Genomic DNA, 15,840 nt, shown 5'->3' with positions numbered 1-15,840 from the left:
CGATGTGCGACTCTCTGTGAGTGCCCGATGTGCCTAAAGAGCACAGGAGCACGCACCGTAGCTGTCTCTTGCCCCTTATGTCTGAGCCTCTAAGAAGTGGTGGGAGGGAGAGGCGAGAGTTCCTCAGGAACACACTCAAGAACTTTACCGACGTTTCCCCCCCACCACTTCGGGAGTCAAGCACCACCAAAAGGAGACATTAGATCGAGCGGTACGATAGAGAGCAGCTTCTCCACGGAGAGCTGTATGTAGCCGTTGCCGCTGCACAGCAGTCGAGGCATACGCATAGAGGGTACGCCCACAGGCTTAAACGCACCTAGAGGCAGCATGGTAGCGCGAGCCTTTTTGCGTAGCTCCGTGCGATGCCTGGGCATCGAGATAAAGACTAGAGGGGCAAACTCCACTTGGACACCAACTACTACACCATTGTAGTTAATTAGGATGGAGCGAAGAGCTGATCCATCTTCTTGCTTCTTGGTTTTCGTTTTTTGTGATAGAGTTAGCGCAATGCAGTAATCCACTCTATTCAGTGATGTACGCTAGACGCTATGCGCAGCTCTCTTGAATGCCTAGAGTGCTTGAGAGGGCACAGCGACACTTGCCATATCTGTCCGTCTCCCGTCATGTAGGTACCATGAGAAACGAGAGCTTTTCTGGAAGGCACTTAAAAACTCAAAGTTTGCATTGGGTTTGAACATATTCGTCTCCCCACTGAGACCTCAAATGGAACGATAGAGGAGGGGGCCACAGGAAAGTGAAATAGTGGGAGGAAATGAGATAGAGGTTAAAACTAGTGTGCGTTACTGGGTTGTTCTTCGCCAAAACTTTTGTTCTTTTCCCTTTAGACGGTTGTTGCCTAGTCGCAGAACCCCTCGTTCGTCTCCAGCAGATTTCAGTTTCTCTGTCCAGCCCTCGATTTTTGAAGGAGCTGTGCAATGGTATGAATATACTGCCTTCCGATCGCGCTGATCTGCAATTGCACTTGCCTTAAGTGTCGCGACGAGTTCGCTTAGAAGTGAACTCGCGTTGCGGTAGATCTACGCAGGGCTACCCTGGGTGCTAGCTAGGCACTGAAAAGCTGGTGGTTGGATGGAGCACCACCTAGTTGGATGGCTGGACGGTTTTGTGGAGGGTGGGCAGCAAAATATCCAATGGAAGAAATAAATCGCATGAACACCACAACGAGAGTGTGTCTGCTACAAGTTAGCAACCTATCCAAGAGAAATTCCAGTACGGAAGGAGCTAACCCTGATGTTGCCACCGGATACAGCCGTAGGCAACCTATGAGCCAGCTGGTAGCGACTCCAGCATCAGCGCCAGACGAAGCAGACGGCCGATCCTTTTTTGAGGTTCCTGCTGGCAGTGTTGCTCCTGCGGGGGCTGCCAGTCCTGCAGATGGCGCTCTTGCCGATTCTGCTGCCCGTCTTGCTCGTGCTCCTCCTGTAGTGTCTCCTCGCTTGGTTCAGCAAGCCATGCATCGAAGGCTGTATACTGCAGCGGGTGCTCTGATCGAAGCCGCAAACGGCAGAGGAGCAGCGCGAATGACGCCAAATTCGCCTGTAAGTATGCCTCCACCGCCTCAGGCACCAGACCCGCGGCGAGCAGCAGAGCCGCCTGCACGTGTGGAGAGCAGCCAGATCTGAGTAAAGACACACACACACACACACATACGTACATACATACACCACGGCGACCATGCTAGCGTGAGCTGGCATCATCACCCGCATGAAGAGAGACAAGCGCTTTGAGCTTGAAGTTTCCGGAAAGGCAGCAAAAGCATGTGAAGTGTGCCTGCCTTTGTTCAGAGAGGAAGCTGGCGATAAGACACATCCGTGAAGCCTTGGGGAGGCTTATTGTAGCGGCAACAGCAAGCCAAAACCAGTTGCACCCGCAGCCACAGCCGCTGGGAGAGGTGTTGCTACTCCTGCTGCTGTTGCAGAACTCCGCTGGAGCAGAATCATTCGTTGCCTCGTGGTGCCTGCCAGTCTCTACTTCCCACCTCCTATCGTGCAGACGCTGTTGCTCCCGATCCTGCTGATGCTGTTGCCAGTGCAGATACTCGGAGTTTTCAAAAGGTGCGTGGATTCCAGAGCGCCATAGCACCGAGAGGCTCAGGCCAAAATGCACAGGGGGGCCCTGGGAAAAGACAGCAGCACTGTTCAAAGGTACCCATGCCTCGTGTGTTCCACACGACTAGAAAACTTGTATTTGCTAATAGTGACGATGCTGCTAGCGTAGCTGTTCCTCCAGGTACGCTAGCGGCCTGCGAGGCTCACCTGCGGTAAGGCCCCTAGTAGAGAGGGAAGGGCAGCCTCTGCAGCTGCCCGCGCTTCCTGACGCTGATCACCGAGCAAAAACAGCAGCAACTGCGCATCCTCCTGCAATGCCTGCTGCTGCTGCTGCCCAGTTGGAGCCCTATTGTGCTCGCGTTGCTGCTGTAGCGGCGGCAGGAGCACCGCATCCACGGAGGTCGCTGCTGCCTCTACTGCAGCCTCGCTAAAAGCGGCAGCACTCAGAAGCAGTCCCTGCTGCCGCAACTGCTGCTGCGACAGGAAAGCGCTTCCGCCACAGCTGCAACAGCATGCCTGCTGAACCTGACTAACGGCACTAGCAGCACGCGCGTTGGACGGTGATGCGGGTGGGGAAGGGGCAGCGGGGCTCTGCATGCCTCTTGCAAAGCCCGATTTAGCCTTGAGGAGTAAACCATCCTTCGCAGAGGTACTGTGAGCTCCAGCTGCTGCTTCAGATTCTGGGGCCAAAGCTGTTGGCGTCGGAGGCATGACGTCTTGAGCGGTAATGTCAACAGCTTCAGCGCGAGGACGATCTGCAATTTCGAGCTCTGGACGTGCTGCACCTTTGCTTTCTCCTGTATGTACCGCTCCTTGTGCTGTCGCTGTAGAGGTTGTTGCAGCACCAGCCCCTGCTAAAGGTTTCCTCGCAGGCTGGGGGTATAAGGGAAGTCGTAGAGGGTCCCAAAGGAAGACACACTGCTCGACGCCTCCTGAAAGCGCAGCAGCAGAAAGCAGCAGCACAGCGCACCACCGACCAAGTTTTGATGAAGGTCCTAGGCTGCTGGATCTCCGCAAAGCGCTCTGACGCATAGGCTGCAGGAGCTCAGAGAGCCCCTTCACTCGTCGCGGGGTATCCGGATGTCTAAGGGCGCCGCAGCAGCCGGAAAGAGCACCGCCGTAACAACTTACCAACAAGCAGCAGTAGCGCATAGGGTACAAGCTGCTCAACCCAGCAGCAGCGCAGCAGCTGCCCGCCAAAATGTTGCTGCTCGTCTACTGCGGCACCTGAGCAGCTGCGGAGGCAGGCCAGTGGCTTCGCCTCAGGCTTTACTAGATGCACGGCGAGGCGCTGCATTCCCACTGTCGTGTCCTCTCGATGTTGATTGTCATGAGCTGCTGTCATTCCTTGCCTGCCTGCGGAAGTCGCATACTCTACTCCAACCACAACGGCAGCACCGCCGACGCACGTGGCCGCAAGGAGGAGCTCGGGAGTTAAGGCCGCTCCCGAGAGATCTCTACTCCAGCGGACAGTCCACGCCAGACTGGTAACTCCCCAGCTGTTGGTACCGGTGCTACTGCTTTTCTGCTGGTGTTGTGCAGCAGTACGGCTACCAACGGAGCACCCAACGGGAGAAACGGCAGCCGCAGCAGCTGCTGCAGCGTGCGCTGCGACGTTGCTGTAAGTACAACAGTACAAGCACGGCAAAGAGGGTTTCTCCGCCACCTGATGTGCCTGCCCTTCTAGGAGCCGCACCAACTGCACAAAGACCTCTCGCCAAGCCGCAAGCCATAGGCCTCCCTCAGCATCTCCGATGGCTAGCAGGACGTCCGCCGCAGCAAACGGAGGGGGGGCATCTACTGCAGCTTCCGGATCCGCGAGGGCAGCGCCTGCAGGAGAGAAGGGGGTAGCAAGGCCGCCGGCCGTTCCTTCCCACACTGCAGCCGCTGTTGGCTTGTTTCCGAGGGGGAGCGGCAGGCGACCCAGGGAGACGAAGGTTACAGAAGGCGTCACTGTCTCCCTGCTGTTGTGATTCGGCGGCACGACTGCTGCCATGACGTGCAGTTCCGCGGGAGTCTGTGCAGGCCCAAGCGGCTTCTGCTGCTGCTGACGTGGCTGCTGGTGGTGCGGCGTGCTCTCAAGGACGCAGAGGAGCTGCGCATGAGCGGCGGTGGCTGCAGCAGCGGCAGACGTGGCGGCCTCTGCTTCGTGCCCCAGCGCCTCTGCTGCTGCAGCAACGTGCCGGTGGAGTGCTGCTACTGTGGTTGCTGGAAGCGTCGCAGGAACAGACACCACGAAGGGCAGGGAACCTGAGAGGACCTCCGTCTTCGCGGAAAACCTCCCCGGCTCAGCTGCTGTCTCGGCGGTCTCGGGTAGGAGCACCACGGGGGTAAAGGTGTGCCCCTCCTGCTGCTGGGGGGGGTCCTGTGGCTGCTGGGCCTGCCGCCTCCACAGCTGCTGCTGCTGCTGTGGCGAGGCGGCTGCGGAAGGCTTCGGTGCAGCAGCGCTAGCCTTTGCGGCAAGGAGGTCTCCCGTGGACGTCCCCGCCAGCAGGAGCCACTCCAGCTCCTGTTGCTGGACGTGGGGCTGCAGCGGCTCCTGATTGTGCTGCTGCGTGTCGACCTCTGAGGGAGCTGCTGCAGGGGGCGCCTCCCCACACGGCGCCGCCTCGTCAGCTGCAGCTGCCTTCAGGGGGCCTGCTGCAGCGTCTGCAACTGCGACTGCACCGCTTGAGGCCTGCGGGGATCCACTGCTCCTACTGCCACGGCTGCGAGGGCAGCAGCAACGGCCGCAGCAGCGGGGGAGGCGGAGCCAGCAAAGCTCGTTCACAGCTGCCACAAGTGCGTGCCTAGTTGACAGCAGTGTGATGGCGTGCGGCTGCGGCTGCTGCCGCTCCCTGTCGCTTGTTTCTTGTTGCAGCACCCCAAAGTGGCCATCTCCCAAACCGAAGGCCAAGAGCCCCGGCGCGTACGGGTGCACACACACCGCGGATACAGCAGCATGCAGATCCCTCCAGTACAATGCCGAAGAAAAAGGCTTGCTGAAGCACAGCGCCTCCACAGACATCTGGTGCTGCCGCTGGTGCTGCAGCAGGAGCGCCTCCTGCTGCCCGTTTTCGGGACGGAGAGGTGGAAGGGCAAGGGGAGCAGGAGGCAGCGGCAGCTGCGCTCGCTGCCGTCGGTCAAGTGCATGCGCTGCAGTCTTGGCAGCAGCCGCCAGTGTGGGAGGAAGCAGGTACCCCTGTGGATCTAGCAGGGGCAGCAACGGCTGCATCTGCATCAAGGGCTGCAGCTGAGCGTTGACAGCGGACGATAGATCAGCAGCACGGATAGTGGCATCACCACACCCCACAGACACACGTGAGGGCTCAGCACACGACGCCGAGAGAGACTGCGTCCAGCCTCCAAGGCAGCCCAATCGCCACATGAGGCACCCTCGATAAGACGGACCAGCACCTGCTGCTGCTGGGGCCGCTGGTGTCTCAGTTTCGGAGACCTCTTCTGCGGCATCGGCAGCAGCCGCCGAGCCTTCAGCTACGGCCGCATGCACGGGGGTCTCGCATGCAGCGAGTGCGACGGCAGAAAGAACGAGGTACCGGTCCAGGCTGGTAGTAAGGACGAAGAGATGGGGAGCTTTCACCGGCGGATATACAGCTGCGGCTGGTGATGCTTCTGTTCCTTCAGCTTCTGAAGCGCTCCACGCGGCGGCAGCGTAGCAGCAAATAGAAAAGATGGGACGGGAATGAGGCTGCAAAAGCCGCACGAGGTGCTGCGCCTGCTGCTGCTGCTGCTGTCGCCTCTGCGGCTGCGAACGCACTCGTTTGCCGGGCTTGGTCTGCAGCAACAGCACTCGCTGCTGCTGTGCGTCAGCAAGCGCTTGCGGCAGGTGCAACGCCATGAGGTCACCTGCCATGGTTCCTACAAGGAGGCAGTCAGGGGCTGCAGGATGCCACGCGAGCGACAGCCATAGCCGGTTGGTGTGCTGCAGCCGCTGCTGTTGCTGCTGCTTGCAGCTGCCTCCCTTTGAACTAGCTGGCGCAGAAGCCTCCGTCGCCGCTATGCGCGTCTGAAGCAGCAACGTAGCCGCTGCATCAGGAGACACGCACGCCAACTGCAGCTCCTGCCCCCGCGAGGCTGAGGCCAGCAGCCACCCGTGAGCAGCGGCTTCTCCTGCCTCCTTCCCTCCTCCTTCGGGCTGCACCAGCAGCTGCTGCTGCTGTGCAGAAAAAGAGGGGCGCAAGAAGCAAAGGCTTGTCACACGATCCTGATGCCTGCCCAGGCTTCGTAGCACCTGTTGCTGCCTCACATCTAGAAGCAGCAGGGCCCCTCCCTCATACCCGACGGCAGCGAGCAGGCTGCAGCCGCATCGCGTGCTCTGGAGGCTGCTGCTAAGGCTGCTGCTAATGTTGCTGCCAATGTTGCTGCTAATGTTGCTGTCTCGAGGATTGGAGCACAAGTCCCCATCGCTAATCTCCCCTGGTTCTGCCGCGTCGGGGTCTCCCATATCCTGAGCTGACGCCGTCACACAATTTCTGTCATCGCCGTTTTTCTTCTCGTCCGTCGCTGCTGCTTTTCCCGCAGGGCACTGCCACGGTGCGCATGGCGAGCAGCAACACGCGCTGTCGCCGCCGTTGCTGCTGCTGCTGCTCCTGCAGCAGGTTCCACGATTCCACAGAAGAGCGATCTCCGCCACCTTCTCCTGCAGCGGCTGCATGGATAAAGCTGTTACGTGGATTTGCTTGGGGCCCTCTGGGGCCCCCAGGAAACTGGACATGGGCCCTGTTTGCCGCCAGGTTACGATCTTGCCCTTCGCATCTCCGCTGATGCAAAGCAGCCATAGCATGCGCTCAGCAGTCGCTGCCGCTCCAGAAGAGGCTGACGGTGGCAAAAGGCAGCCGCCGCATGCCGCCAGCGTGTCGGGCTCCCCTGCATGCTGCCGATGCATTGCAAGCGGAGCAGCACGCGGCATAGCCCCTAAGATTTGCGTTTGCGTTTGCGGGTGCTGTTGGTGCTGCTGCGTTGACTCATGCCGCTGCTTCTGCCAGTCTTGAGGGGGTATTTGCTGCATCTGGGAGATCTGCTGCTCGTGAAGACGCCATAGTCGCACTGTGCGGTCCGCATGAGCCGTGAAGAAGAGGCATCCTGCGGCTTCGAGCGCCGAGCAGATAAATCTAGGTTGCCGGAGGCCCTTGCTGCTGCTGTTACTGCTGCTGCTGCTGTTACTGCTGCTGTTGCTGCTGCTGCTGCTACAATAGCAGTTTCTAGCAGAGGAGGCTGAGGCCGGAGCAGCACTTGACGCTGCTGCGGCAGTCAGACACCAGGAGACAGCCAGCGGCTTAGCCCTGGTCCCGCAGTCAAGCACCGAGTGTACAGCCCCCTGGCGTAGCTGCAGCAGGAGCAGCAGAGACTTAGTGACAAGGAGACAGTCTCCCGTCAGAGCATTGCAGCTGCAGCTGGTGCTGCAGTGCCACCGCGTGGAAGCGGGCAACACACACTGCAGTGCCCCTGCCGCCGACACTACCTGCGGCTCCTCCGGAAGCGCCTTCTGCTGCGCTTCCTGCTGCTCTGCTTGCTGCAGTTGCTGCCGCTGGTGCTGCAGGATCTGCCGCAGAAGGTCCTGCTGCCGGCGGAGCAGTTCTAGTCCACTGTCTTCTCCCTGCTCCAGCAGAGCTTCCTCGAAGGGAGGCTGCATTGTGTACGGGGCCCTCGCTGTACCCTTCGGGCTTCTAGGGGGTCCTCACCAGGGGGGCCCACCGGGGCCCCGCACAACCACTTCGAGCGGCGAGGACCTCCTCCTGCCCTCGCTGCTGCCGTTGCGGTGCTGCTGGAGCAGCAGCAACAGCTCAGAAGCCCTTTCCCCACCCAGATACACGCGTGAAACTAGGGGAAATAAGAATTCTCGGGGTTAAATAACGTCAATTGCCTGCATGCGGTGTGCGTAACAAGAGGGCCTGCAGGTGCTGCTGTTGCTGCGTGGGAAGCGGCGCAGGGCCCTCGAGTCTACTCTCGCAGCACAGCCCCTTCCCCCCTTCGAGTCGGTTTCAGCGTTCCCTGATGGTTGGTGCCCTATTTAACAGCAGCAGCAACAGAAACACGGTGGCTGCCACAGGGGGCTTGTTCTTATCTCTCTCTTTCGGCCCCGTGAGGAGGAAGTTCCCCTCAGTCCCTCGCGCGCGTCCTTCTTCAGGTGTATCCGTTCCCTGGCTTCTGCTTCACGGGCTTGGCAAAGTCGGCCTTCGATAAAAAGAGAATCAGCAGCCGTTAGCCCTCCATAAACTGCGGAGACTGCGCTCTGGAAGCGGACAGGCTGCATACACACACAAACACGCACATCGAAGCACAGTCAAAGCAGTTGTAAAAGCAGCCCTTAACCCCATGGATCCTGAAGCGCTGCAGGGGACGCCTGCCAGCGAAGCTGCTGCTTCTGCTGCTGCTTCTGCTTCTGCACCTCCACCTCTAGCAACTCCACCACCAGCACCAGCGGGAGCAACAGGGGCAGCCTCAGCGGGGGCCCCCCCGGCAAGGGCCCCTGCTGTGGTCCCCGAGCAAGAGAGGGCCTTACAGCGGGAAGTAACGGCGGATATAGCGGTGGCAGCAGCTGGAGAGGGGCCTTTGCTGCAGCCAAAAGATCTGGACCTGCTCCGTGCACTGCTGCCCGTCTCCGAAGCCCTCCAGCAGCTCCTGCTGCACAGGCAGCCTCTTTTCGAGCCAGAGCCAGCTGGATCGGCAGCCGAGGAGTCGCAGCCGCTGCTTCCTGCAAAGAGTCACTCATGGGTACTTTGGAGCCTTCCGGGGGCCTTCGCCGCAGGTTTGAGGCATATTGGCGCAATGCTACGCTTGACAGGAAGCGGCGCTTCTGCGCAGGCAGCTTCGGGAGAGTCTGGAGCGCATGCGCTGGAGTGGCTGCCTCGTACCGGCCGACTGCTCGGCTGTACGGACACCCCCAGCTTCAGCCTCAGTGCACCCCACTGCCTCCCGCTCCACCTGCTGCCTCCGCAGCTGCGGGCCTTGCAGCGCCAGCCAGTGCTGCTTGCCGCCGTCGCAGGAGATTTTTCGCTGCTGCTGCCGCTCTACACTGCTTGGTGGGAAGCCTGGCAACAGCAGCAACAGCAGCAACAGCAGAGCTGTCCGTGCAGCACGTCGGAGGGCAGTAGAGCCGCGGCTTCCATAACGAGCTCCGACTGCACGGCACCTTTCGCTAGCGGCAGCCCGTGTGGTGGCAACGGCCTTAGCAACGCAAGGCAAATGCATCCAGTCGCGGACTATCACGGTTTGCTACTGAATCTTAGCTGCATATCAACGGACGGTAGGGATGCCTTGTTTGCTCTGTCATTGAAAACGTCGACTTCTTCGGGACGCATATCTCTATCAGTGCAGCAGCTCGCACAGCTAGCCATCCTTGCGCAGTGCCATATGCTCACGACTCCCGTCCACGAGCTCCAGCAGCAGCAAAGCGAGCAGGAGCAACACACAAGGAAGGCCCAGAGGAAGGCAGTGGCGCTGACACTCAAGACTCTGGTGAGGCTTGTGGTTGCCACCGTGGAGGAGGGGGAGCACTTGCTGCTAAGGCGTCTCCTCTCCAGCAGCAAGTGCTCTTCCTCCTGCGGCGAATGCGGTTCAAGCGAGGGATGCCGGAGCACGGGGGTGTGCTGTTGCGCGCTGCCTCTTCCTTCCGTGTATCAGCCGCAGCGGCAGCAGCAGCAGCCACATCAGCAACAAGTCCCTCCTGTGGTAGCAGTGCCTTATCTGGTGGCTCAGCTGCGCTGTACTGGCAGCGAGGAGGTATTGCGGGCTGCCGCTGCGGAGCTCAATCAGATCCTCTCCGCTTGCCCGCCGGGCCTGATTGGTGCTGTCCACATCTCAGGTGCATGCGAAGCAGAGCGCCGCTTGTCGGAACGGAGGCTGATGATTGCTGCAGCAGCACAGGCTCTGGGTGTTGCTTCTGTTCGTGCTGCAGCACCAGCAGCAGCAGCGACGCCTGAACGGCCGCTGCTGAGGGTTCTCTCTGTGCACTCAGAGGCGGGGCCCCTAGAGCTGCTGCATGCGCTGCTGTTAGGGGGAGATGTTGTTGAGGGGGGGGCTGCCGCCAGCGGCAAGAGCGCAGCGGCTGGAGTGGCTTGGACCTTCGGTATGCCATCTGCCGAGGAAGTTGCTGCTGCTGCCGAGAAGCAGCAAAGGCGGGGGCCAGAAGACGACAGTCGGGATGCTCTGCAGCTGTTAGAAGCATGGCCCTATGAGCGCCTCAGGATGCACAGGCAACTGAATTTGCTGTCTCCGCGGTATGCGGAAGACACGCGGTGTCTTGACGGCTTGCCGAGTGAGAGCAGCCACAGCGGCGCAGGAGAAACAGTAGAAGCAGCAGCCGCCTCTGCCGCGGGCCTGGCCCCCGAGGACGCAGGAAAGAGTGTCAGAGAAGAGGAGCGGCAACAAGAGCCGCAGTTCACAGAATGCGGATTTTCATCTTCCGTGCGCGAGAGTCGTTGCTACATTCGGCACTTGCTTGTGCAGCACGAAATGAACGGTTCTGCCCTGCTGCAGCAGCACAATGTGGAGTGCTGCCTTGCGCTTGCCGCTGCAGTCCGTGAAAACATCCGGAAAGGCACGGTTGCTGCATTTGTTAGCTGTTTCTTGGAGAAGCAGACACTCACCCCGCAGCAGTATGACGAAGAATTTGCTGTTGTTGCAGCAGCACCCGAGGTGTCTGGCGAGGCTCCTCAGGACGTCGAGCACGGAGACCTGGTCCCGCAGGCTGAAAATAGGCAGCCAGCGACTTTTATGGAGTCTGCAATAACCGCCGGTAAAACGCAAGACGGAACAAGCCAGGAAGAGGGATCCGCAGCACCTGCTGCAGAGAAGGAAGGTGAAGTTGACACCTCTCGAGGTGATTTCAGCCTCAAGAGCTGCAGCAGTTTGCAGGAGGCATCTGGCTCGGCAGTAGCACGCCCTCGTGGTGGTCGCCTCCGCAGGAGCAACAGCAGCAGCGGGGCCGTAGCAGCCGACAGCAGCAGCAACTTGCAGCCAGTTCAGAAGAGGCGTCGCATACAGAGCTAAAAGGGAGAGGGGAGGTGGTGTGCAGCGGCACACCAGCACCGGCTGCACGGGCGTAGTTCCCAATCCTTCGAGCGAAGCGCCTCCTACTCCGAAAACATATGCGCCAACGGCGTCGGCCTTGTAGGAAGTAGCAGCAATAACAACACACGAGCTTGCGCCGAACCGTATTCCCGTGCGACCAGAGCACGTGGTGTATTGCTTAATGGCACAACATTTACGAGGGCGCACGCGCGCTCAGGCAGACACACACTCACACACACGTACACACTCTACACAGCGCCGCCGCACCGGCTGTAGGCCAAACAGCCGACCACACGACCGACTCCGTGTGCTGGCGTTGCAGTCGCGCAACAGCACTAGGACGTCGTGTGGTAGGCAGCAAGGGGCTGCGGTTTTTACTAGAGACATGTCCGCCTGTGCAGTAACCAGGTAGTGTTCGAGCACATGCTTCAGCTACAATGCTGTACTTGCCAGTACGCGCCCCCCCTTTGCAGCGATTACAGCTGCACCAGCAGCGCGTCAGGCATGCTGTTCGAAGAAGGGAGTACAACAACAGCATCCGTTTGTTTGGCAATTGATCAGCCTAAAACTTGGTGTCGATACAATTAATTCGTCTAAAGCCACCACATCTAGAGTGCTCAAACGCCTTTTCGACTATAGCTAAGAAGCCGGCCCTATCCACAGTAGGCCCACACTCTGTAGGAACCTTAGCCCTCGCGTCTAGCCTGAGTTCCTTTGTAAAAGCTCGCAGGAAAGGACGTGCATTAAGCGGCTCCCTCGCCGCCTGCCGTCTCCACTCTGCCGGGCACATGTGGCGACGCCTCGACAGCAGCAGCCACAAGCTCTGCCTTGTGCGGATGTGCTCTCTATGACAACATGAGGGTTGCTCTGGACGATAGGCCCCAGGCAACCCTTTCCCCTCTCCACCCCCAGCGCTTCGCCCCGTTAAACGTGCTAGCGCCCCTTCTATGGCAGCAAAGCCCTCCGCACTGCTGCTGCTGCTTCTATCCTAACCCCTAGGAGCCGCGGCTACATCTCCCGCTTCCCGCAGTCAGCCTTTCCTCATCCCGTCTCACGCCCTGATGAAGCAGCAGCGACTTTAGATGAGCATGGCTTCGATGCTGTTTTTCAGCTCAGCAATTTGCGGGTTAAGCGCGCTACCTTCTCTGCTGATGATGCAGCACGCAATCACGGGCCGTGTGACACCACAGGATCTCCCAAGTGCAACTTTAGACTTCACAAACACATAGGGGACGTTCTGAGGAAACACAAAACCGCAAGTGCGAAACTAAGCCTGTGCATACGACGCAGCCTCCTTCAAAAACCTTAGAATAAAGTCTACCAGCCCCGCGCACCCCTCCGGATCCTTCTTAAATCTCCCCAAACCACTCCAAACATCAGCCCTTCATCCCGCTACTCTTCTGTATGCCAGACAAACCTCCATAGCTCTACCAGATGTATCCACAAAGCCTCCCCTTCTATGCCTGCCCAAATTCACGCTCACCTTGTCTTCGCACAGAAGCGGCAGGTGGAGTAAAATCTCCAACGGTTCTGCATCAGCAGCGAGAACTATCAGCTCGGCAATGCCGCGACTCAGTCCCTTTGTGGCTGCATGGAGAAGAAACACATCCAAAACATCCCTGAGAGTCTTACTGCTCCTGCGCTCTCGCTGCTGCACGTCGCCTTGTATTCTACCTTCCAAAGTGTCAGTGCACCACACACATGACTCGAGTAAACACGCTCCAGGGAACCAGAGCGGCCTTCTAGCCCTAAGGACCGCCTGCTAATGCAATCCGCTTCCGGTAGCCGCTTCCATAAGCAAAAGCGACATGCGATACATTACCGGCGAGGGAGGCCGCGGCAATGTATTCAAGAGGTTCCTACCAACGCCATGCTTACCTTCATTGGCACCTTTCCTCAGCTGCTTGTAGCTGTGGGCCTGCTGGACGGTTCCCAAGATGGTGTTGGTAAGCTCATCAGAGGCTAGAGGGTACGCCTTCGGGTTTATCTCTTTCTCGGTGACCGTCATCTCCGCTGCAGGGCGCTTGGCACTACAGAGACTTGGTTTCCCACAATTAGAGGATAATGAAAGCGATAAGAATTCACAGAGAAACACGGAGGGAGAGGAAGACTAATAGACCAACCGGCAATATGCGCCAAGAAGTATGCTGTGGGGTGTGAGGCTCGGGGGAGGTACAACGCTCTTGACAGGGCATATGCCGCTGCTTTCATTGCGTCTTCTTGCGTCCCCAAAACGCATTCATAAATTGCACGTAGAATGACGCTGCTATATTCGTTTCGCCGAATGTCATCCCCACTGTTGCCTCTCAAGGGGCCGCCGGCACTCTTCGTACAGCCCCCATGACGCCCGCATGCCGCCTGTAGTGTTGTCGACGCTGCGGTGCCAATGCCTGCTAAATTAATCTACTTGTTTTTCCATCAGGCTTTATTAGCTACAGAGAGTCAAGAAGCATAGGGAGTCCCTCGAGCCCACCCACCCGGTGCCTGAGGAATTACGCCTCTACAGAGCACACACCAATTCGTAACCAGTGGCCACCTTGTGCATTGTAGACAGTCCGAAAGCTAAAACCAGTTCAATACTTGAGAGCTGTGTGAGGCCTCTGAGACTCGAGCCTCTACATTGCTTTGCTGTGTCCTACTCTGGGCCTTGGTCGGTAATTGTAGCCTCATGCAGGAACGGAGCGGTACAATGGCTAGCTATCCTTTGACCTTATTGCAATAGAGGCGAATCATGGTCGTTTTGAGTCTTTCTCCTCTCAGTCGAGACGAAAAGAAGGCAAATAATTCGTAACTGCTATCCATGGAATGCCAGGGCATACGCATTGCGTCCTAGGCTAAGTTGCTATGATTGTAGCGGGCTAGGCTACGCGCAAACACTTTCTACTACACTGGTTCCATTTACTTAAGAAGCAGTGACGAATCTGTTGGCTCGTCCCTCCGTACATCTCATTTCTTGTAGAGTGCATAACCCCTCACATAATGATCCTCCGAGGTCGCCGTAGAAGATATTTCGATTAAGATTCAACACAAACCTAACTGAGCATTAATTATCAATTCCCGCTTGGTATGGGCGAAGAAGGACGCTTCGGGTGGACGTTGCTGCACTCTCAAAGCACTTCATGGGTTCACGGCTAGCTGCGCATACCATCTAGCGCGCAGGTGCGAGAACATTGTTTCTGCATCAAACCAACAGCACTTTGCAAAAACGATTGCAGATGAACGGAAAATGCAAATAGTCAAACCTTTTCTAGCTGTTTATCTAATATAACTAGTAGTATAAAGGGTTAACATGTGACTGACCCCGCAAAGCTTTGCTCCCCCCATCTCATTCATGCACACACCCTCGTGTTCTGTACCTATGCGTCGAGACCAACGCCGTGCAGGGTAGCGGAAATGTTCTAGCCATATCGCCGCTCCCCTGGCAGGCAAAAGCACAAATACAGTGCAAGAGAGATATATATTTGTGTGCGCGGACGGCTAAAGTAAAGACAACCGAAAGGAAGACCCACACATAAGCCAACAACGAACGAAGGACGAGACCAACAGGACTCTGCCTGGCAGGGAATTTTTTCATATAGAGGCACAGGATCCATAGGGAGTACTGGATAAGGGCTGGTTTTCAGGACTATTGAGCTCAGGGGACACACTAGTCAGGAATTTCTAGTGCGCTGCATCAGTGGACGCCCGCCAGCCGCCCTATGGATCCTTTGCCTCTATATGTGAAAATTCCCTGCCGGGCAGCGTCCTCAAATATGTGTGATGGCGTGGTCGTAAGCTGTCCCGAGCGCTGAGATGTTTGATTCTCTGCTACAAGAAGACAGAAAACAAGTAGATGTTCGAAGAGAGCCTAAATACCCCTTACTTCAACGGTGACACCGCACCTCGTAGAGCAATCTTTGCATACAAGTAATGCCGGTTCATGAAGCATGGTCTATTCCTAATCGCTGAGATAGGCCAAAGGAATTGTAGAGGGACAGTGTGTCTGAGTGCGCCTGTCCATACTCAGATTGAAAAGAACACCTCAACACTAATATTCAGCAACGGTCCAAGAAATAATTATAGATCAAGGTAGCTATTGACTCATGTGCTCGGGCTTGACAACCACCAAGGAATGCAAGGAATAATTTCCACGGCGACTAGCATTGTTGCAATGACGGAGCAACGAATTCCCCCGCAGGCAGCCATGTCCGTAACTGTTCTTCCAACAAACTTCGCGGCTGGCATCCCCTAATGCAACTCAATAGAAACTCCCGACTTGAGTCTCCCCAGAAATCGAAAATCCTAGAATCCAGTCCTTATTCAGCTCCCTATGGATCCTCTGCCGTTATGTGACAAACTTCCTTGCCAGGCAGAGTCCCCAAATACATTGGAAGAGCTCAGACGCTTCTTTCCTAGACCAGTGTTGACAGTTCTGTAGCATCTAGCATTTTTATGGAAATAGATCGAGTAAGAGCATGCATTAATTGAAAAAGTAATCGCAAATAGTCCAAGCTGCCTGGCCACAAAGTTCTTCGTCTGGTTGCTTTAGGTGGACTTTGTAAAGCTGCTGCTCCACCCGGAGCAAATATCCAGGCACAAACACACATACCCGACCGCTGCTTGCCATAACGCCGTGCTTGACTCTCTTGAGCTTTGTGCATTCATTCATGTGGACTAGCCGCCTACTATCTGAAAATAGTTGCTGCTAAACGTGTCTGCTCATTTCGGATCACCAGGTCCAGGCTGAGAAGGGAGAAGGGCTTCTCAGCAGAGACCTGGA

The 15,840-nt window shown here is 57.5% G+C and overlaps 3 protein-coding genes across 3 annotated transcripts; 1 reads left to right on the top strand and 2 right to left on the bottom strand.

Annotated features, from left to right (window-relative positions):
• Window positions 1-1,281: 1,281 nt before the first annotated feature.
• Window positions 1,282-7,108, bottom strand: LOC34621532 (AF4/FMR2 family member 4). The gene is made up of 8 exons (XM_026337039.1): window positions 7,052-7,108; window positions 6,444-6,594; window positions 5,300-5,687; window positions 4,633-4,765; window positions 4,450-4,473; window positions 2,264-2,543; window positions 1,744-1,795; window positions 1,282-1,639 (listed from the first exon to the last, which is right to left on the bottom strand). Exons 1-8 carry the CDS (start codon window positions 7,106-7,108, stop codon window positions 1,282-1,284), a joined length of 1,443 nt encoding a protein of 480 aa, XP_026192824.1.
• Window positions 7,109-8,510: 1,402 nt separating this feature from the next.
• Window positions 8,511-11,060, top strand: LOC34621531 (the record flags this gene model as incomplete). The annotated part of the gene is made up of 1 exon (XM_026337038.1): window positions 8,511-11,060. A coding segment is annotated over one exon (2,550 nt), but the record flags the coding sequence as incomplete, so codon positions are not given.
• Window positions 11,061-12,159: 1,099 nt separating this feature from the next.
• Window positions 12,160-13,089, bottom strand: LOC34621530 (NHP2-like protein 1). The gene is made up of 3 exons (XM_022734738.1): window positions 12,960-13,089; window positions 12,565-12,668; window positions 12,160-12,318 (listed from the first exon to the last, which is right to left on the bottom strand). The coding sequence occupies exons 1-3, from the start codon at window positions 13,087-13,089 to the stop codon at window positions 12,160-12,162; spliced, it is 393 nt and encodes a 130-aa protein (XP_022592361.1).
• Between the last annotated feature and the right edge of the window lie 2,751 nt (window positions 13,090-15,840).

The sequence above is a fragment of the Cyclospora cayetanensis genome, unplaced genomic scaffold, assembly GCF_002999335.1.
Source record: "Cyclospora cayetanensis isolate NF1_C8 unplaced genomic scaffold, CcayRef3 CcayRef3_contig_160, whole genome shotgun sequence".
Lineage (NCBI taxonomy): Eukaryota > Apicomplexa > Conoidasida > Eucoccidiorida > Eimeriidae > Cyclospora > Cyclospora cayetanensis.
The sequence above is the reverse complement of the archived record's forward strand: the minus strand, read 5'-3'. Positions and strand labels throughout refer to the sequence as shown.

Coding starts and splice junctions, on each gene's coding strand:
- LOC34621530 (XM_022734738.1), bottom strand. CDS start 13,089: ATGACGGTCACCGAGAAAGAGATAAACCCGAAGGCGTACCCTCTAGCC. Junction 12,669..12,959: donor GAGGAAAGGTGCCAATGAAG/GTAAGCATGGCG, acceptor TTCTCCATGCAG/CCACAAAGGGACTGAGTCGC. Junction 12,319..12,564: donor CGCTTCTGTGCGAAGACAAG/GTGAGCGTGAAT, acceptor GTGTTTCCTCAG/AACGTCCCCTATGTGTTTGT.
- LOC34621532 (XM_026337039.1), bottom strand. CDS start 7,108: ATGGCGTCTTCACGAGCAGCAGATCTCCCAGATGCAGCAAATACCCCC. Junction 6,595..7,051: donor CAAATACCCCCTCAAGACTG/GCAGAAGCAGCG, acceptor GCACCGTGGCAG/TGCCCTGCGGGAAAAGCAGC. Junction 1,640..1,743: donor CCGGAAACTTCAAGCTCAAA/GCGCTTGTCTCT, acceptor GTCTTTACTCAG/ATCTGGCTGCTCTCCACACG.